We start from the raw sequence: 22,638 nt of genomic DNA on the forward strand, positions 1-22,638 counted from the left end.
TGTTGGGTTCGGACCCGTAATCGTCGTTAGTAGCACACGTGATGGTTAGGTTATAATAGAATCATATAATATTTGATTCTTGCTTGTCTCTTTTCAACACGCCTAGAAAATTTGGCAGAAAGTGGGGAACAGAGTGCTTTAATATTAGATTCCCTCTGCCTACCCTGCTATATGCGGGATACAGCGTGAAGCCGAAAAAAGAATATAAATTAATTCTAGGTTAAAAAAATTGGTGCAATATAGTAATATCTGTTAGCAAGTACCAGTATTCTGTTTGAAGACGGTCCAAGTCTCCTCATACAACTGGGCTTCTAACGATGAGGGTGCAAAGTAAACTTTCGTCTGGTATTTAGTTTGTTTAATCTTTTTCTTTTCTCTTCAGTTTCCTTTTAGAGTTCCCAAAATGATTTGCTCGAATGTCTGTGTGTTATTTTTTAAGCATTCCTTTTATTTAAAGGGATAAATGAGTAATTCAGCGGCACAGCGTCTCACTGTAAACGTGATGGTTATAGGTTCGATTCTCAGTAAGTACCTTTCTTATTATCCGATCTTTCAATATTAAGAAGTGTTACAAGAACAAGACTTTATGAAGAAACTATGTATGAAGTGTTCATTTTCCTATTGTATAAAATTGTATAAGATTTTCTTAATTATTCCTTTACTCTAACCAATTTTAAAAAATTTAAATATTGAACGTAACTGAATGCCGTTCTTTGTCTTGTTACCAGAACGAATTAATAAAAACAGTTCATTCGTCTGAGTGAGAATCGAACCCACAACCATCACGTTTACAGTTAAACACCGTCATTGCACCACGACTGCCTCAGAAAGACTACAATTAATGAACATATATCATTTTTATGATCTCTTGTAAATATTTTATTAGCATATTAGGTAACGTAGGGTCGGTCATAGGTCTCCTATTGTTGATGATTACAGTAGAATTCTGTAATAGTGTACAGTGTGTGTACACTTGGTAAGTGTTTTTATTATTGGAATCGTTTTAGTTATAGTAAATAAGACTATAATATGATTGTATTTTATGTTAGTATAGTTTTCTTCCAGCTTCACTCTGTACCCCATTTATAGCGGGATAGACAGAGGGAACCACTCCAACACACTTAGTTTTTCACGTTCTAATACCATATCGATGGAAAAAAATTATGTTAATTATTTTTCCCAAATGGCGATTGAATTAAAAATTGCGTCGTGTACAGTTATAAACAGTTCCACCACGCCACGACTACCTCAATTTTTATATTTTATGTAAGGTGATAGTTTAAAAAATACAAATATAAATCATAATAATAAAAAAAACAAAGAATAAGATACAGAGTTACATTTAATTTCTTATTAAGATTAATTAAAGATACGAGTATCATGTTACTTAATTAGATAATGAGAGCATACATAATTTTATTTTTAGTAAAGTATTAAATACTGTGATAAATTTTTCATTCTTTCATTTTTCCACTGGGCTCTTGCAATTTTACAACTATATTATTTAATTCTAATAAGAAAACAAGAAATTTTTTGGCGTAACATAATTATAGCTTTAGAAATATTTATAATAATTTTATTATACATTTTTCATTATTATTTTCAAAAAACCTAAACCCAATACCGCACTATGTCCAACCATTCCATTTTTGTTTAAAACTTCGGTTTAAAAACCAGTCAACCTAGTCCCATCCCTATCGCCTAACTAAAAGCCAGAATTCAATATAAATATAAAGGTAGTTAAGCTAGGCACATTCCTACTGACCAACTTAACGCTAAAATCCCACAAATAAATACAAATTTCATCATTCTCAAAACTAAATTAATTATTCAACCAGCAAATATTCTAGAAACCAAAACTCCGTAACCGCCGCCGCCGTGCTGCAGAGCCACCCGCCTCTGTTAGAACGATTTATCTCAAGCGAACGCTTGAAACTGACGGGACAGACATACAGCCATTAGTTATAGTAGAGAATAGATACAATGACGTTGACGACTTAAACTTCTTCAACGTCACTATGAGAAATTAATTGGTGAGTTCATTGGACGTATGTAGCTTGAGGTTCTACTAGTTATAGCTACATGCCTCTGTCTTTAGCTTCACAATGTGCACACGTAGTGTTAAGATACTCTGTTTCCCCCTTTCCACTGGATTCTGGAGGTATTGAGTTTTTGGTGGTGGTGGTTTTTTTCACATTCTCACTTTTACTTGCTTCTTGTAGTAAAAATTAACTGTCATGTTAGCTTTATCTAGCAGGGTATGCAGAAGGAACCTAGTATTAGGTTACTGCGTTTTCCACTTTTCGAGGATTTTCGAGGCATTACATGCTGAGTAAACATCACGTGGAACATTACAAAAATGAATCGTACTTTTTCTTTTTATTTTGTTATACCAAATGGCATAAACTGACCTAAAGTATGTACATATACGGTGTTTATTGCTGATCTCTTGAAACTTTTTATTGTTAACAGTCAACTGCTGTTCAAGTGGACAACAATTATCAAAAAAAATTCGTTTTTTATTAGCTTCACGGTATTTCTATATGTAAGTAGAGCCAGACCCAGTGTTAACACAGTTTCTTCACACCTACCTTCCGCCTGATTTTTGAGAAATTGCGTATTGATTAACCCAACGCAGCGCTTTAAAATTTATATCTTAATCGACTTTTCCAGTGTTCCACCACTAAGTTACATCCAAATTCGTTCAGCCAAATACACAGATAAACAAGCAATCCATACCTACAAGCGACATCCACATCACAAATAGGACGTGTAACAACACATCAATAGAATTGAACTTTAATCCCAGTATAACACAAATGCTTTAATTAAATGCGAAGCCGTAAAGCACAATTAGCAGAAGCTAAACACCTAATACCCATCTATATAATTACAATCGTGTATTGTGTAACCGCAGAACTACTTGCCACACAAATACACTCCTTATATGGTATGTGATAAGATCTATAGATCGTTTGATCGATGTCGCAATCGGCGTACTAAATCCGTAGTAATGTGAGGATAATTATGTTCAAAATAATTGCTGTTAGATCGTATATATTATTAAATTAAGTTTTATTAGGCCATTATGGGAAATTATAGTTATGTTTGATTGGAAGTTGGTTGTAGGTTCGAATTATATTTTGAGTAATAATTACTTGGAAGTTTTTAAAAAGCTGGACGTCGCGAGATTTGAACCAGTGAATTTCAAAAACTCTACGTTATTGAGCTCTGTACGTAGAAATTTTTACATTCTTTTTAGATTTTATCGTGCATCCTGTATGACATGAACACGTACAGAATGCACTTTATTAAAGCAACAATGGTCCAGTGCAAGTGGGTGAAGCCGCAGGCGAGTCACTATTTCTTCGTATATGTACCTACATAATATAAATAATATTATCATCTATTTTTTTATATTGCGCTTAAATGTTTATTCTTTTGTCATGTACAATCGGAAAAATCGCATTTTTTTTCGCTTTTTTAGACGTCTCGGTTGTGGGATAAATTCCGTCTCGGACGAATATAATATTTAATATCTAATATGAACATGAAGGAATAGAAGGAGTATTTTAACACTAAGGTCCCAGGTTCCCTCTACCTACCCTGCTATGTGCAAAGTATTTTCGGACATATCAGATAGAAAAAGAAAAAGATGCCAAAACACTCGCTCCTCCGTTTTTCACCCAAATTCAAGACATATTGACTGGCATAACTCAAGGCCTAATTTATTTTCTTGATATTATTTCTTAGTACAAATATATACCTTTTACAAAATAATATCTCAATATCGGCATATGGACATATATGTATCAATAAAATTAATAATTAAACTGATATTCAATTGAACTCTACGTTCACATTTCCCTTTGAATCTCTTACACAATAAGCGACGGAGTTGAAAAAGCATACGTAGTAATGCTTGGATGTTTTCAATGAAAGCAATTTCATGGGAGATAATTAATATCGATGAAATCGGTACATTGTTACATTTCTCGATGATTCTGCTAGCGCTAATAACCTGGGCTTTGGAATATCTACATTGTATATGCAATCATCGAATATTTAAGGCCATCGCGGCGTAGCGGTACAGCGTTTGACTGTAAATGCAACAGTAGTGGGTTCAATATCCATTTAGAATAATGATATTTTGATTTCCTTGATGAGTTCCTCATGTCAATACTCGATTGAAATTGGGCGGAGAGTGAAGTGACACTCCTTTTCCCGAGATTCCATTCATTCTGTAATATACGGGATAGAGCGGGAACCTACTTAATATTTGTTTTTATTTGTATATGTAACATAACCTAAGTTTACACTCTCATTTATTGAAAAATATAAAAAAGTTTGTGAAAAATAAAATAATTTGCTTTTTTATTGTTTTTTTTAATTATATAGTGTCCAACCTGCTTTCACTTACATATATGTATATGATTTCAAAAACTATATATAAATATATATCTATTATTGAAATAAGTAACAATATTATACATATATTTTTAACATCTTTTTTTTAATACATCTAAAGTGACGGTGTTCTAACACTAACATCTTGTACACGATTCGTTTTCTTAAAAAAACCTAGAAATATTTCAAACAAAAAAACAGCAACGCTTACACCGTACAAAATCCCAATCAACATGAAAGCCCCAAGCAAATGTTGGATACTTAACGGCATTATAGTTCCCGTACCATCGGAGCTGATCCTGTGGATAAACAACTCCTCATTCCATTTATCAATCAGGCCATTCTCCGACACGCTCCGTATAATATTATTGAACCTCGCCAACATTGGAAACCATTTTCTAAACAACAGTACAACACCGTATTTGTACAGGTTATCGCTCTCCGGGAAGCAGTAAATCAACCCGGCACCTTTGCCTAATTCCTGATCCATGTACTCGGCTTGCTTCCTCGACGCAACAACACCGAAATTTCTAGACAAAGCCGCCCGTCTTATGCCCTCAGCGAACGTTGTCGAGTTATATTTGCGGTACAAATAAAACGAGCTAGCGTTATTAGTCTCGAAATAGGCACGGTAAATCTGCCTGCCACCCAAAGGAATTCCAGAGTCGATGAGCTCGGATTGACTACTTATCTGCTTATCAAATCTGGGGTGCATTAGAAAGCTTCTCAAGAACGATTCGTACGTAATACCCATATTCAAAGCGAAACAAAGCCATCCGAACATTAGTATGCGGAACTGCGATGATTTCGCGTCGAATTTAGCAGCCCAACCCAGGAGCATGCATAATGTCATTAATATTGAGTACGTCGGCCATTTCGTGTCTCTATTTTCTTGATAATGCAAATAGTGGAATATTAAACCCATTACCAGGACGCTAGAGAAGGTGGCGAGCCACGTCGTCCATTGGAATATAATGATCAAATTATCCCAAGTCACCGCCTGCCTCGCTTTAGGCACGCACCAAGTCATTTCGTCTTGAGTATAACTTATAGTCGGATGAAATAATTTCCGAGTTTTTCTAGTAACCTCTATATTACCTATAAGGAGGTCTACGGAATCGTTCATCAACAACCCGTAGCCTCCACCCGCGGTCCCATTAGGGTAGATCTCACCCCAATTTTCTACTTTCTCTGACATACGAATAATAAGGCTCATGTTTGTGAATTGACTTATAATCTTCACAAGATTTATCTCTCCGCCCTTTTGAAATTCATAAGCGTCGTTCCACATTGTGTTCGCAACTTTCCTTTCAGGCGGCATCACGTACGGTTCAGATATTATGGCATAAGTTATTAAAGGGCAGCCTTTCAAGTCTAATGGAAACATATCCCTTTGAACCTCTAATTGTCTTATATTGTTGTTTTTGCAAACATCTAATACGTAAACGTGTTTACATTTTCCCGCGCAATTTTTTCTGTCGTATGGTGTCCAGGAGTAGGAAGTGACTTCGTCTGTCACGGGCGAGTATATAAATGCTATGCTTTTTAATAATTTATAATGACGTAACTCGTTTATAAATGCTTTGGAGATATCCTCGCCCTTCTCACCCGTTTTCAATCGATAATAAATAATGGCTTTTGCTAAAGGGTTCCAAGAAGGGAGGCCGCTTAATTGAATCAAATGGTTTAACAGTTCGAATTTTTTTTTTAGTATCATCAAATAATTTTTCGCCTTTTCAGGAAAATGGGATGCGTTCGCGTGTTGCCTGAAAGCGTTTTTTACCATTATACTGTAATTTTTCCCGCCGTGCATAGTCTTCAATAGGAAGTTTTCAGCAGCAGACGCTTTAGAATTCACACTGACAATGATGATGCTGCCACTCAGGGCCTTCTTCTCGACGAAGTATTTACCAGATAGTCTCAAAACACACTCCGCGCTGTTCGTTATTTGCTCGACATTCTCGGCGTCTTTCAGGAATGGGTTCTCGCTAGACGCTATGAGTGCTAATTTTATAAAAAGTAAATATTTGAACAAACATCTGAAGCGCATTTTGTAGGTGTGTTTATTGACGCGCTACAGAGGCATTACAATCAAAGTGATTGTAGCACTTAAATATATATGTAATGGAAGTCGGCAGTTGTAAACATTGGGTGTTTTTTTTTTTCGATATATGTTTATTTATTTATTTTTATTAGTATAGTTGAATGATGAAACTCAAAACCGCGCTAGAGCGAAGAAAATGACAATATTAAATATTTCGTTTGTTGTAATGGGAATCGAACCCACAACTTGTCGTGTTTCACATACGCTTGCGCACCTGCACCACGACTGTGCTCCGCAGTTGCAATATCACAAACTACAGGCTGCCTCGCCTGCCTACCAACCTATTAAGTTCAATAAACCATGAAGCTGTATAAAGCCTTAAAAATGTGCGTTTGGTCCACAGTGATGGATCCGTACTATAATCTATATATATAAAAGGACTAACTGAGGTAACACGCACGCACAGCCGTAACTGCTGTGTGTAGAAAGATGTTTACTTTCGTAATCTGGACATCCACTAAGGGATTTTGAAAAATTTTAACCCTAAAGGGGCGAAATAGGGGTTGAAAGTTTGTATGGAAAAAATTTTAAATCGGCACCGATTTTTATAAAATTTGAAATTTAGAGTTTTAAAAGTATTTAATTGAATACGTGTTTCATCGTTTTCTCGAATTCTCCCCCTAAGGGTGCAAATAAGGGGTTGAAAGTTTGTATGGAAAAATCTTTAAATCGCCACCGATTTTTATAAAATTTTAAATTTAGACTCTTAAAAATATTTCATTGAACACTTGTTTCGTGGTTTATTAGAATTCACCCCTACATAAGCAAGCGAAGCTGCGCGCGTCCGCTAGTATAATATAAATAGAAAAAAAAATCGCAATACATCTAGGCACACAGTATAGAACCAAGAGATAAGTTTCTCCATCTCAACCCATTATCTAAAAGAAAAAAAAGTAGTGAAAAAATGTTGCTAATATCTGTTTATAATAAAGTTACCCTTAACATTATGTTGACATTTAAAACTAAATTGTCCTATCATAGATATACAATTATATCGATAATGCTCACCATGAACTTCTGACTGACTAATGTAGGGAAATTGAAACGACAAGGGTACAACATGACATCTTGAAAAATATATGCTAGCTAGTAAAAAGACCTGACGATTGCTGACTGTCGTTTGTCTACCCGCATATTCAGTTTAATTATTGATTTGTTTTTCGGCGGCGTTGTGCTCCGTAATTTAACACGTAATGACTTGAAAATCGTGTGGCAAGCGAGGGATAGCACTGTATAACACGGCCGATGTCAACCGCGTACAAAAGAGATAGGAGAAAGAAGACGAGAAGAACTAACTAAACTAAAAAAATATAAGAGAAATAGTTTAATACATAATAATACAGACAAACAAATTATTATGTTTCGTATGTATTTCAATCATCAATCTTTTAGAGAATCTATTTTGTTCTTTCTTTTAGAAATACCACAGTGAGGAAAATAAAAATAATTTAAATATTATGAACCGAGTGGGTACGTTGGGACATAAAGATATTACCCAAAATATGTTCTCTATTAATTTTTATTGTTACCAGAGCGACGAAACGAAATTTTAATTAATAATTTTGATAAAAGCAACTTTTTTTCTGTTAACTAAGCAGAGAGATAATTAGAAACGCTAAAATAAAATTTCATATTTTTTTGTTTATAGCTTCGCAATTTATTCCTTTAAATGTAAAGGTTACAATAATAAAGTTGTGGTATTTTTATTTAACTTCACGGTGTTGAGTATCGTAACTCAGCGCCACCCTCTGTTTATACATGTGTGACTAATAACATGCCGAACAATTTGGGCTATGGATCGCCTCAGCACTATGTGATCCTTCTCAATAAACTTTTAGATTGTGAAAATAGCACATCATACACTTTATAGAAAATGTAAATATATCCAATACAAAAAGGATTAAATAAAACAAAATAACAATGTAAATTACATAATTTATTATTATTTTCAAAATTTGATCGCTTTACACAAATAAATCTTGTCCGACCGCAGTCGGTTACACAAACCGCAATAAAAAACAGTTTGACCGAAAACAAAACTTGTTTTATATTAAAAAATTAAAGACAATAGATCATTTGGTTTATAAAATACAAAGTGAAATTTAAATTTAATTTGCTATTGATAAAACTAAAAGACATTAATTGACTCAAATAAATTATATATATTTTTATTTTCCCGTTGAATTTGTTACCGTTCTCCTCAAGTCCGTTCTTCTCTGTACTTAAGTCTGATACTTGAGAAGAACGGGCTAAAGGAGCTAATTTGAGAATATGAACAGGAGTAACTGAATTTAGTGAACCATTGGTAAATTATTTAACGTTCATGAAATTAATCTACATAATTCATACTCAAAAAATCGATTGTCTTTAAGAAAGCAGCGGCAAAAAAAAACAAATTATCAAAAAAAGTCTTAATACACAAACCACAGATTACGACTAAAATTGACAAACAAACAGATGTTCTAACATTTGTGCCGTAAAACGAGTGTGAACGTACACCGTACAGTACCGCTTAATTATATTATATACAATAAATGCAACTTCGAGTACCTAAACCTGTGCTCCATAACAATCTATATAAATATGATTTTTTATTAAAGCTAAATTGAAAATTTTATTGAGAAAGAGGAAATCGGGACGGTGGGAGGTTTTTTTTTAAGCGATCATACAAAATACTTCAAGCTTAGGGTTACACTTAGTTGAGAATTGATGATGACAATGACGACAAATGATATTTGTCTTAAATTAATTGGAAAAAAAAACCGAATGATTTTCGATGGACACGATATATGTAGGTATTAATAAATAGGACACAATAGGACGCATCGAGGAACATATCCTGGAATTAGAGTGTTTCGATCGTTTATTTAATTATGTACATTTAACAATTGATTTAACATGCATTTAAACATTTTGTATTAGGCCTCTAGTTTTGTAATGGAATGTCGTTTATATAAGAATAAAATATTTGGATAACGGAGGACTTTTAAAATTATCAAAGTAACTCCCAAAATACAGTAGACGCTTATTTAGGAGTTAAGAATTATTAACTGTTCAAAATTAATGTTGCCAATAAAAAATATTTTTAAAGAGTTACTCGTGTATTTTTCTTTACTTTACATGTTTTTAAACTAAAATATATTCAACTATTATCATTGACATACATACATACATAAATAATTTGACATATTATAGATCCAAACACAACGGGTTTAATAAATCTAAAGAAACACCACCTACAAGCTCGTACGTACGCCTTTACCTTACACGGCCCAAGCTATCGACCACATTAATGATAATAAGACTACACGCCTCTATTCATTAAAAATATTGTATAAGACCTAATATACATATACATATATAGGAAAGAGAATTGTAATTATAAAAGTGTCATAGTCTTCAATTGAACGATATGCTTAATTTTCTGTGATGGCAGCCCGAATTATACACCTGTACCCTTATAATATGGTGAATTATATCATTTACTATCATCAGATATTAAAATTTGGAGCCTTTTTTCAAATGAAGAATTTCCCCAACACAATTGTTTTTGGGTATATATGTTTAATTAGGAATAATTTTATTGATAATTTCCAAATGTGATGTCAAAAGATCAAATAAGAACATCTGACGTAATAAGCTAATCGTAGCTTAGTCTTAACGTAATATGAAACCATGGGAGGCGGAAAGGACCTCATATTATAATAGGAAAGCGATGACTGTACAAAATCAGAATGAACGACAATTTTTTAAGCACTTTTACACATGTTTTTCTTAAACCTTCTCCGATGATCATTTAATGAATTTGATGAAACAGCAAATTCTTCGAATATTCAAATTTGAAGTTTCCAATGGGCAATTTAGGTTTACAAAACTTAAAATAACTTATATTTTTTTTTAAGTTCATCTCGAGGGTTATAAGAAAAATATATGTATGCATCTTTCTCATATATCTCTTCCACGATGTCTCGATACCATTATTTCACACACGATCGCACAAGTGACGTTACAATAATTAATATTTACATTAACACTTGCGTATCAGTCAGTATCTTATGCAACTTAAACTTTACTAATCGACTTTCACACTTATATCGATATTCATCATTCGATTAGCTTTATAATCGTTATTTGACCAAACATGCAAACTAATTGCACTAGTATCGAGAATTAACTGAGTTTTACTAAAAAAAGGTTTTAAAAAGCAATTTTATTGTTAGATGAAATTGCATATTCAGCCAAATGACGACACCGATCAGTACCAACCAAATATCGATTATATATCAACTTTGATATCGATTATTCATCCAACCAGCTAATTAAGGAAAGCGTCTACGGGTTCATATTCGAATCACAACTAGTCCTCGTATATAAATCGATCTACGGCTGATATGTTACTTTTTACGTGACTTGTATGGATAAGTATACATTACCTGTTATTATAACCAGAAAGGAATCAAAAGAGAGAGAGAGTGAGTTATATTATATAAATGCTAGCACCGTAATGGATTGAACAATACTTTTGGTTTAAGTTAATTATAAGACTTAAAGTTGTTTGGAGATCAATTATGAAAATAATTCTATTTTAATTTATTTCAACTGACTCTGATTATAACAACATATAATGTTAGAAATTAAAATGAATAATAATACAACTATAACTAATCCACCGAAGAAGAAGAATACAAAAAAAATCGACATCTAATTAATTAATAAACGTCATAAGCACTAAAGAATGAATGACTTAAGATTATTTAATTTAAATACACATAAACATACATAATAATTAAGAGACATTACAACCCTAACATCACAAACTCTTATATTCTTATAAAAAAATGTGAAAAAAATAAATATATTTATCAAATTGACATATTATTAAGACAAACAAGCTTACATACAAACATGTATATAGATATATAAGCCCATCTACACAAGTCACGTATGTTCACTAGTGAGAAACGTGAGCTTTTCATTTACTTAATTATAATTTCATAATAGTTCATACTAAATTATCAATAAGATCATTAATTAAATTGTTATAATTTTATTTTCGAAATCATTATATTTCATTATTCAAATAGAATGAAATATTTTTATTATATTTAAAAATCTAAAAGAAAAGAAAAACAATAAAGTTATAAATTATTTCATGCACTTCAAAAATGTATGTAAGTCTTTGCAAGATAACTTTTTTTAATCTGTAATTTGACTCACACAGACATATTATCATCGCCTAAAAACAAGTCACGTTTCCCACCAGCCCTATAACATATACGCACACACAAACATACATACATACAAAACCTAACGCCTCCCGTATCTATCTACACGTACCACTCCTTGATGCCGTCGCGCTTGACGGGTTGCGGTGCGAGCGGCGCCAGTGGTGGGGAACCGTTGCGGGTGAGCGGCAACGGTTGCAGGTTGCGGGCGTTCGCGTTCGCCGTTTGATAGCTGGAGTGGGCCTGGGAAATTATTATACAGAATTAAATAAAAATAAGTCAGAAGTTGTGGGTTCGATTTCCACTCTGGAACCTCTTTTCATTTTCTCGCTCTGGTAACAAGAGCAAGGACAAAGCGTAGCGTTGAGCTCCAAAAATCAACACTTAGCGTCTCGAAAATTGGGCGGCACGTAGGTAACACACTATCTTAACACTAAGTTTTCTCTGCCTACTCTGCTATATAGATATAAAAATATGGCGTGAAGCTTTAAAAAAAGCATCTTTTCTTATAGTTTCCTATACTCCGAATAATAAGTAATATACTATAAAAACATAAGCCCACCTGATTCCCTAACAAAGCAGCACTGGCGCTCTGCTGGTAGCTCTTGTCCTCCGTTACCTTGTAGGAGGGGTCGAGGCGGAACACGAGCTTGAGGACGATGATCACTATGAGGATTATTGCTATTAGCACTGACGCTACTATACCTGGAAGTAATAGATAATTGGAATTGAATATAGTTATGTATAAATCTTCTACAATAAAACCAGCTTAAGACAAATACACAAGGAGCTGACCAAATGAATACCACGTCTTAAATGGGAAAGTGTACACATATGATTCTACATGTTATTAGACATGGTGGTTACGAAAAATTTAGAAGTACAAGAGGAACTAAGAATCAACTATTATATTCCTTTAAAATACAAAAAAAAATCTTTCTAAATAACATCCTACAACACAAAACTCACCAACAATCGTAGCAAAAAACTCCGATTCAGGCGGCACCACCCTACTATCTGTAGTTTTCGGGTGGTACCATTTAGTAGTAATCTCATGTTCGTATCCATTGTAATCCGGATGTATTCTTGGACCCTTATCATGTTCTTCTATTTCATATGTGGGCGATTTAGTTTCTATTTCATTGTGTTTGTCTTCATAGTCCGGGATGATTTCTTCTTCTGTGGTGTGTGTTGATTCTGTGTGTTTGCCCGTCATTGTTGGTGTGAAGTGGCCGGGGTGGGAGCGATCTGTAATATGAAGATAGATAAATATGTTATTTATAGTGAATGTTAATTTATTTTTAATATGAAGTTTAGGGTTTCTTTTTTGTTCCTATTGAGTATTATGTTGAATTGGGGCCATAGTGGCGCGAGTGCACAAGCGAACGACTGTAAATGTGGCGGTTGTGGTCTCCATTCGCTCTTGAGGGAGTGAAATATTTAATATACGAGAATTCATCCCCCGCTCAGGTAACGAGGCAAAACGGGACGTTGATTTTTGCCACTCAATACGCAATATCTCAAGAATTCGGCGAAAAATGGGGAACAGACGGAAGTGTGTTAATGAGAACGGAGTGTCTTATCCCTAGTTTCACCAACCAAAAGACTTATTTAAAAAGGAATCCAACTCACCATCAGTGGGTGTAGTGCCCCTGTCCACCGTGGTCCCAGTGTCCAGTGTCCCCGCGTGCATGATGTTGTCGTGGTCGGGCAGAGTGGAGGCACCGCCCGCCGTCACGCCGCCGGTGGTCACGTCACTCGCGTCGGTCGCTCCAGGTAACGTCTTGTCTGAGTGCTCGGTTGATGACGTTGGTGACGTCATTGCATGTGTACTGCTTATTGATGAGCTGGAATTTTTATTTTTTGAATATTATATAATATAATAAACTAAAACGAAGATATTTTTTTATGAATGCGCTAACCGTAGGAAGTACTGGTGACTTTATATCAACATAATGTGTTCCAATCTTCAATGTATCATATATAACTGCACTTAGCTTTTTCCACTTAACCTCGAAAGTAAGTATTTAGCTTCAGGCTGTAACAGACACTCCATTGTCATTAAGACACTTCCGTTCCTCACTTTCCGCCGAATTCTCGAGACATTGCGTATTGAGTGGCAGAATTCCCAAAGCGAGAAAATGAAAATATTAAATATTTTATTTCCTCGAGTGGGAATAGAACCTACAATCGTCACGTTAACAGTCGCACGCTTGTATCCCTGCGTCAAGACGGCTTCACAAATTATATTAAATTATATAAGTATAAGTTACGTGGTCATAGGATGATCAGGTTCTGTGATGTCTTCTCCGCTAGACCCTGAGCCTTCTATGCAGTCTTCATCATCACACGGCTTCATCAGCTTACCGCTAATATCACCCTGAAATTTAAATAAAATATATTTTAATAAATATTACATTTATATAATCGTAGTTTAGTTTAAGTGGTATCGGACAAAGTGACCATTGTAGGTTCGATTCTCACTCAGGGTAATACTTATCATATTTTGTACATTTTTGTTTCTGAATTCTAAATCCTCCAAACAGAAAATAAAATCTATTAATATATAAAATTAAATAGTTTCAAACTACCAAACTGTCATCACGTTGCAGATTTCCTCGAAAAATTACTTGATAACAAATACAAAAACATTGCTGGATATCCGCTATTTTTCTAAATTTTAGGTAACAATCCAAATTTCGTATACTATTATTTTTTCAATAAGAACGCCGTAATATAATCACGGCTATACATTTAATACTAAAGCGATATGCGTTTTCTTATGACTAAACTGATAGAGTAACTAATTTATAAGTATTTCGACTTATTAATTAAAATAGTGATTAAGGCCAATTATTAAGTAATAGTTTAAAATGGTTCTTGTTTATTTTTAACCAACTATAAACATATTGAATTTCTATATCCCCACAATTAAAAAACACAAAAACACGCTTGTGCCCCTACGCCCCGACAGGGTCGTTTATAATATATTAGTATTATCATTAAATTCGCAATCCCCACCTTGTGTATCTTAGTAGGCGGTCGTCTGGTACTCGGCACGTAGACAGGTGTGATCAGATCGTCCCCGGATCCTGCATCAGGAAGGACGCAGGCATCTTCATCATCGTCCCTGCACCCGGAGCCTGCGCCGGAGTAAACCAGCTCATCTAGTACTCCTGGACCTCCGTATCCTGAGGGTGGTGTCTGAAAAGAAAAAAGATATAAATCTTTTTTAGAAAAGGTGTAAAAATTTGATCGTAGTAGGATTTGAAACCACGTCTTTTGGCTATGCTATGTCTTTTTAAGCTATGTCGCAATTTGTTTACAACTATAAATACATTTTTACTGCCTAATTCCATTATAATCAATTACTTGCATTTCAAAACAATACTTTTAGATACGTAAATGCAATTCCCTTTGAAATATACTAATTTCAAAATTACCTGAATCCACTTTACAAGCAAAACAAAAAAAACCAACCTGCTGCATCCTATTAATATCTCTATCAAGAGGCGTGTGCGCTCTCCGCACGTCACCTCTCAGCGCGGCGGCGGGGTCGTTGGCGGCGGCGAGGTCGAGGAGGCGCGCCGTGTTGACCACGAGGCCAGCCACCACGCCGCTGAAGGAGCGACCACCGCCACCACCGCCACCGATAGTGATGCGGGACATGCTGTTGAATATCGTTGATTGTTGGCCTCCTGGAATTTAGGTTGAATATTTTATTTTTAATGTAGGGTAGGCAGAAGCATTGATGTAACTATTCTTTTTGACACAATGCACATTGAGTGGCGGAACACAGCGCTTTAACTTGTTACCAGAACGGGGAAATTAAATATTAAATAATTTATTTATAAAATCCAACCATCCATACCATTTACAGTCGGTACGCTCTGCCGCAGCGAAATGTCAGCCTTAATATTATTTATTTCATTTGTTTCGCTTCTACAGTATGAAGTGAAGTTCCGCACGTAGCAGGGGAACCTAGTGTTAAGTAACCGTTATCATTAAGTCACTTCCGTTTTCCACTTTCCGCCAAATTCTGGAGGCATGAAAATATTACAAAAAAATTAAAGAAGATATACAAGCGTATTACAAAAAACTTACCTATAATAAGAATAAAATACTAAGAAAAAGACTTGTATGTTAGTCTAGATCAAATATTTCCAATACATTATGGACCATATTTCATATAGAATAACTAATACGTCGTCTTTTACCTAATAAACTACTCTTTATTTTATTGTCCCATTCAAGAGGTTATTCCAAATCTTGAATTAGAAAGAAAAGACAAACCTTGCGGATGCCTTATATTAACAGCATAATTATCCACTTGTAGCGCAGCGCGACTTCCATTTCTAGTGAACCTGGCGACGTGGTAGGCCCCATCATCCACTCTGGCCGCTTCATCACCGAGTGGATGATCACCATCACCCACGTTGTACACCATGAATAGATTACCGCGGATCTAGATTATAAAAATATGTATAATAATGAGAACAGAATTTAGAGTACTATTAAAGAAATGGCCATTTTTTTCTGCTACATTTTCTGTATTTCATGAAGTTGCCTATTAAAAAAAGTTCAAAAATTTCACATTAGCTTTAAAAAAACATAAAAAACCATATCTAAACTCACGATCTCCATCTGCATATAATCTTGTGTGTTGGAAGACTCGATCCTCAGCAACACAGCATCAGACTTGCTGGTGACGAAGCCGACCGCCACTTTGTCAGTTTCAGTGTCAGCGACGGCGCTGGGCGGGAACGTGTAGGTTATTATGCCCCGACCAGGACCGAACTCGTAGGCTATGGATTCTGGAATTTATTTTATTACAATTAAATTTTCTATGTAAGGAAGTGTTAAGACACTGCGTTTCACACGCATCATCCTGGATTTACCAATTAATCAACTATTGTGCTTACAGCAAGAGCGATGATTGAAAATATATATTTTTATTTTGCTTGTGGAAAAAGTTAGCTCACCATCATAACAAGTGGGTCCCGTAAACGACGTGAGGTCACAATCGCACACATATGTGTTCCACTGTTGCACACACACGCCCTTGTTCGCGCACGCATTGTGCGTGCATTTTGTTGGACCTGTAATATGAATTTTGAGAAAAAATTTACAACTGAAGCAATGTATACTAAAATATTTTTTTGTATATTTTTGTCAAATTATAGTATTTTTTTCGGCTTATTTATTATTTACTTTAATATATGATATTCCGTTTGATGTGAAGAGATTCCAGGAGGAGTTATGGAGTCCGTGTCCGTAATTTGCCTTACTATAGAGAGAAAATGAACATGAATTATATAATAATTTCCCTAAAGAATCGACAGCACAACAAAGAATATAATTCCACTTGATAATGACAAATCATAATTATTATTAACTTAATAATAAAAAAAAAATCTAAAGAATAGTCCGTACAACATTGAATTTAGTTTTACTTGATAATGAGAAATCAATTGATTAAGTTAATATACTCGTCATAATAGATTACTTTTTTCATATTACAACAATAAAATATTAACCCACCTTCACACCCTGACATCAGAGACGAGCTCGGCACAACAGCGTCCTCCATCAGCGACGGGGACTCCCCTGGCAGATCTAAGCTGGACATGCAGCCCTCGAAGCCTTGCCGGGATAGAACTCCCACTGGTAGTAACGTATACATATCCTTGGGGACTCCACCCACGTACAGTACACTGTCTAGTTCTAGCATTAGATTTGAACCTGGAATTATAGATGACTTAATTAGAGTATGTGTTAAATATGCGTCGATCTTAACGCAATATGCCGCACAAAGCAAGGTAGGCAGAGAGAACATGATTAATTAAGATACTCTGTCCTTCGGTTTCCGCCCGAATTCGAGACATTGAGTATTGTGTGGCGGAAATCAACGCCGTTGTATGCCAGATTAAGGAAATGAAAATAACTTATTCTTCCAATGAGGATCGGACTTGCAACTTCAACTTCACACCCAAAAACTGTCACACTGCCCCATGATTGCCCTTAATCTATTGTAAAATTAAAGAATATAAAACTTTGTTGCTATGTACTTATTTTATTTTTGGGCAGTACATTTATCGCATTTTATGTGAACCAAATGTCTCGTTCTTACTTTTAAATCCTTTATTATATTACAATAAGTTTTAAAAATATATTTGGATCTTTTATTGTTTCAAAGTAATTCTCCAGTAACTCAATACATGTAATATCACATATTAACTTGCAAATAAAGAACAAATCACTTACTTGTTGTATGCATTTCTAAATCTTCATCAACTTGCATCGTATGTATTTTAGGTGTGGGCCGTCTTATTGACACAGTATGCCATCTATTATCATTGAGGAAATTCTTCAGCTTATCTTTCATAGTCACAACACCATCTCCCAAATTGAACACACAGTGTATATGACCATTGACCAGTTCCACAGCTATAAAGTCTTGTTTCTTCCCACCATTGTAGAACAAAAGACCATCCATTTCGGTAGTTCGGAAATAAAAATCTAAATACGTATTTCCATACGCCTTTAGTAATGGGAGACCTACGTATGTGTGCTTAGATTTAAAAGTGACAGATTTATAAACATTTAAGGAGTCTGGCTTCATAAATTTCCCGTTGAATATTATGTTTGATGTGTCGTATATGTTGTTACTCTCATCGCTCGTACCAATTCCAAGGGTCTTAGCCATATCGATATATTTGATACCGTTAAAAATAAACTTTTGTAGATAACCCACGAAGTTAGGTAAAGTTGAGGTCATTTGAATCTCTTCTTCAGGATGATAGAGTCCTCCCAAATGTAAAGTTGAAATTTCTAAAGTGGACGTTTTTCCTAGAATCGTTTCAGCTGTAAAATAAATCAAAGACAATGATAGTCTTGGTCCTAAACAATATAAGAGACATATAGTCACAACATTGACGTTAAAATTATAAGAAATTAGCAAAGTAACCTTAAAGTCTCACAATTAGCAGCCATTTTAAATTATATTTACATCGAATCTATCAGCTCAAAGATTTTGCATAGCCAAGCTGAAGAAAGATCTAAAACTCGGTTGTAAGTGTGTTTAAAGGAAAGTGGCGAATTTACATTTTAAGTAATGTTAGCTTAAAAATACTTACTAATTTTAGTTATCACAATAGTTTTTACAGGTTTATTAAAACTAGAAGTTGTAGCGCACTATCTAGCATATAGAATGCAAGAAGTGGGTTATGTAAGTAATGACAGTACTGTTCATAAAAAATGTATTTATACATTCTACTTGCTGTATACTTTCTTTTAGAAATAAAAATCTAATATTTTTAGTATTGTCAATAAAAAGAAAGTATAGCAACAAATAGCAGTTAATTAATAAATGCTAGTAGAAAAGAAAACTAAAGGAGAAAAACAAACAAAATATATAAAAACAGAAGAAATCAAAGCAGAAAAACAGAATAGTGAAGGTACAAAGTGCCATCTATAAAAAAAACTAAAAAAATAAGCCTCTAATCTAAAACTAATAGGATATCTAACATCAAGGGTAGATTAAGAATATCTAACTTTTATTATAAATTACTTTATTACATTACTTCAATACTTTATCAATTAATTGCACAATTCAATTATATTACATCATTAATAGTTTAAATAACTAGCGAGTGCAATTAAATCAGTTATTTATATAATTACTTAATATTATACAACTATAATAAATATTGATTTCGCTTTGTATTAAGCGTTGATCAATAATTGTTTCTTGATCTATCATTATAAATGTTTAATTCAAGAACAAATATATATATTTTCAAATTTACCAATAACTTCTTATCTACCGTCATATCAACCACTTAGGGACCACTCGTATTTTACGTAGCACGAACTTTACAATTTTTTGACATATCTCACCCGACCTTGTCACACTTGTGGGACCACCCTACCTCGTGTGACGTTACATACTTTGTCATTTTAAACTTAGTATTTATCAAATTAAAAAGACAGCTCTGAAAAATATGTGTATTATATTTCAAAAAATTATATCACAAAATTCAAGACCCCTTTTCAGCCCCTATAATACAGTGTCACACTTCGTCAACCCCCACTACCGTGTTACATAGTCTACGAATGACCCTAAGTCGCACAAAAACCAACCTTATCCCCAACTACTCAAGGTTCAAACAAAAGTGTGCGGGTGCTCCCGTGCATACGTACATAACGTACCGCGCACCGGCGAGCCGCCGTCTACCTGCAGCTTGAGGTTGGAGGCGCGCCGCGAGAAGCGCACCGAGTGCCACTTGTCGTCCGCCACGCTGGTGCCCGCTAGGAGGTTCTGGAAGTTTGGTTTTAGCACGGGAATGAAACCTGTGCCTTTTCTATATACATTTAAATTATTTAAAATGCTAAAATATTCAACAAATAGGATCTTTCTTGCCAAATTGAAAAAAAAAATAAACGTAAAATAATTTTAAGTTCAACGCAGCTTGACAGGACCTACCTGGCAGATGCAGCTTTGCAACTACAGCGCTTAGAAAGTATCCGAGAGATAGGTTAAATTCCACTACATCCAATTATTCGAAAATATTCTAAAACACAAATCTCCATAATAATTGAACAAAACATTTACCTTCTCTCTGTCACCCAGCCTTACACTCGCGCGCACTCTCCCTGCCGCGACCGCCAGCTCGATGCGGTCGGCGGAGTGCTCGGAGGCGGTGCGCAGTAGCAGGCCAGCCCTGGTGGTGCGGAACCGAAGCAGTAGCTCCTCCGTTTGGGTCACGTGTTCGGGGCCGAGCGCCGCTGTGAGGTGTTGGCTTCCGTTGAGGAAGATTGTTGGCGACTCTGAAATTATCATGTTTGAAATCCATTTATGAAAATAATTTAAATATAATTCTTCGAGTGAGTTACCTTGGCGTTTGCTGTCGGATATTATGCCACTACATCGTTACGACTTCCTTTTTTGACGTTAACAATTCGGCACCATATACCTAATCGAACTTAATGAATGTAGGTTATGCAATGAGTGTTATCTTCATGTACAAGTATTTGTCCAAATTAGCAAAATAAAGAGGAATACCTGGAGTCAAGATATGAGAAGACCAACATAAACCTTATTCTTTTATAAATATACTATAGTATGTATGAATTGTACAAGTATAGGAAGTTGATATCCTATTTCAACTATAGAATAGTAAGTTCTCATACTTTACATGCTGTAAAAGCTTAAAATATAGACTTTTTTAAAGTGTTCTCATGCTATGTATAACTTATGTGACTAAAAGGTAAACCCTATGCTACAAACATGTTTTACATACAATACAATACAATACAATACAATATACTTTATTACACACAAAATTTACACAAATTATATACAAAATACGTAAAAACAACATGTACAATAAGGCGGCCTTATCGCTTAAAGCGATCTCTTCCAGGCAACCTTTGGTCGTTGGAGTTGTATAAAAAAAATGGTGGGTGGTGCATTAAATTGCAGAAGATTATTTAATAATAGAAATAAAAATAAAATACATATATATACATACATATATATATATATATATACTACGAATAAATATTTATATAAATAAATATAATAGTAAACAATAAATAAACATATATATATATATATATATATATATATATATATGACGGCTCGCTGCTATGTATTTGTTTTAATTATAATATCGCAATTATTACATTTCGATTTTAATTGATTTATGTAATGGATTATATTAGAAGAATATTTAAAATGGAGCGGGTAACCCCGAATAGGGTAGTAGGTGTAGCCACGAGTTATAGCAGATGTCATTGGTTGACAGCTATGGCGTGAGATGTTCACCAATTAACCTATTGGCTCCTAATCTATTGTAATTTTATTAATCTTGTGAGATTTATTGTAAAACTGTTATGTAAACGAGTAATAAGACATTGTGGAATATAAAAGTGACTTTTATTTAAACATCTCTGTTCCTACAACGCCCACAAATGAATAGTGATAGCCAAGACCACTTTGAGGCCCCTTCTGATGCTTCTACATCAGAAGTGGGATTACCAACAACGAATATGGAACAAAATACAGAACAGAGTGTTAAAATTTGACAAGATGTGAAAATTGTAAAAAAATGTGAAGTTGAAAATTTATTTTTGACATGCAGAAACAAAATTTTACGGGAGCCATTAGTAACTGACATTAAGAAAAATATCGTTACCAGAGTTTAATTCTGATGTTGCAGACCACGACTTTTGAACTTGGTGTGACAAATGTGTACAAGAAAAACTTATTTTTGGCAGTGATTTGATAATTACAATGAGCAAGGCACAAAAAAGTTGAGAGAATCTGACAACTCCGAGATTGTGACAGCAAAATCAAATAATAAGAAATTTTGGAAAGTATTAAAAAATAAGTTAAGTATTCGTGACAATAAGAATATCGCTTCTGAATTAATACGGAACTCAAGTTCCCCGCAGGTCAATATCAGTGGAAAACCACAAATAGATAACATCAAACTGTCGTTCGTTTTACTTGATACTGATGAAATTGAAGTTGTAACAATTATAAATTCGTTAAAATCTAACTGTGATTTTGGTGTAAGGGGTAACGAACACAAACTATTCGAAAGCTATCTCACGGATAGAATGCAATGCACTAAAATAGAAGAATATACCAGCATATACCTTCCTATCAAATATGGCATTCCACAGGGTAGTATGTTGGGACCGACTCTATTTTTAATATTTATCAATGACCTGTGTAACTTACCTATGACCTTTAGAAAAATTGTGTCTTTTGCTGATGACACCGTTTTACTGGTAAAAGGAGAAACCTGGGAACAAGCCTTTTATAATGCTCAGGCACTCAAGGGATCGGCGTCATCTTGGCTTGCTGAAACTAGTTATTCCCGGAATTAAATG

The 22,638-nt window shown here is 34.5% G+C and overlaps 2 protein-coding genes across 5 annotated transcripts in view; both read right to left on the reverse strand.

The window, feature by feature from the left end:
- Positions 1–4,497: 4,497 nt before the first annotated feature.
- On the reverse strand, positions 4,498–6,515 carry LOC146536603 (uncharacterized). The gene has a single exon (XM_085189490.1). It carries the CDS (start codon positions 6,455–6,457, stop codon positions 4,523–4,525), a length of 1,935 nt encoding a protein of 644 aa, XP_085045616.1. The 5' UTR covers positions 6,458–6,515; the 3' UTR covers positions 4,498–4,522.
- A 1,914-nt stretch (positions 6,516–8,429) lies between these two features.
- Positions 8,430–22,638, reverse strand: part of Nrx-1 (Neurexin 1) — a 122,436-nt gene continuing 108,227 nt past the window's right edge. For 2 of the 4 annotated variants that reach the window (XM_085188990.1, XM_085188988.1), the window contains exons 15-28: positions 20,351–20,565; positions 19,948–20,056; positions 18,001–18,600; positions 17,278–17,478; positions 16,719–16,835; positions 16,372–16,550; positions 16,030–16,201; positions 15,217–15,434; positions 14,758–14,940; positions 14,010–14,116; positions 13,369–13,583; positions 12,706–12,984; positions 12,299–12,441; positions 8,430–11,979 (exon numbers count right to left, since the gene is read on the reverse strand). In XM_085188990.1, coding sequence (XP_085045116.1) covers positions 11,839–11,979; positions 12,299–12,441; positions 12,706–12,984; positions 13,369–13,583; positions 14,010–14,116; positions 14,758–14,940; positions 15,217–15,434; positions 16,030–16,201; positions 16,372–16,550; positions 16,719–16,835; positions 17,278–17,478; positions 18,001–18,600; positions 19,948–20,056; positions 20,351–20,565 — 2,879 coding nt within the window. In that variant the 3' untranslated portion in view covers positions 8,430–11,838. Of the gene's footprint in view, positions 11,980–12,298; positions 12,442–12,705; positions 12,985–13,368; positions 13,584–14,009; positions 14,117–14,757; positions 14,941–15,216; positions 15,435–16,029; positions 16,202–16,371; positions 16,551–16,718; positions 16,836–17,277; positions 17,479–18,000; positions 18,601–19,938; positions 20,057–20,350; positions 20,566–22,638 lie in introns of all 4 variants that reach the window. The other 2 variants (XM_085188989.1, XM_085188987.1) reach the window with 1 other exon arrangement.

The sequence above is a fragment of the Heliconius melpomene genome, chromosome 8 (genome assembly GCF_056956725.1).
Source record: "Heliconius melpomene rosina isolate 202511_hmr_F chromosome 8, ASM5695672v1, whole genome shotgun sequence".
Lineage (NCBI taxonomy): Eukaryota > Metazoa > Arthropoda > Insecta > Lepidoptera > Nymphalidae > Heliconius > Heliconius melpomene.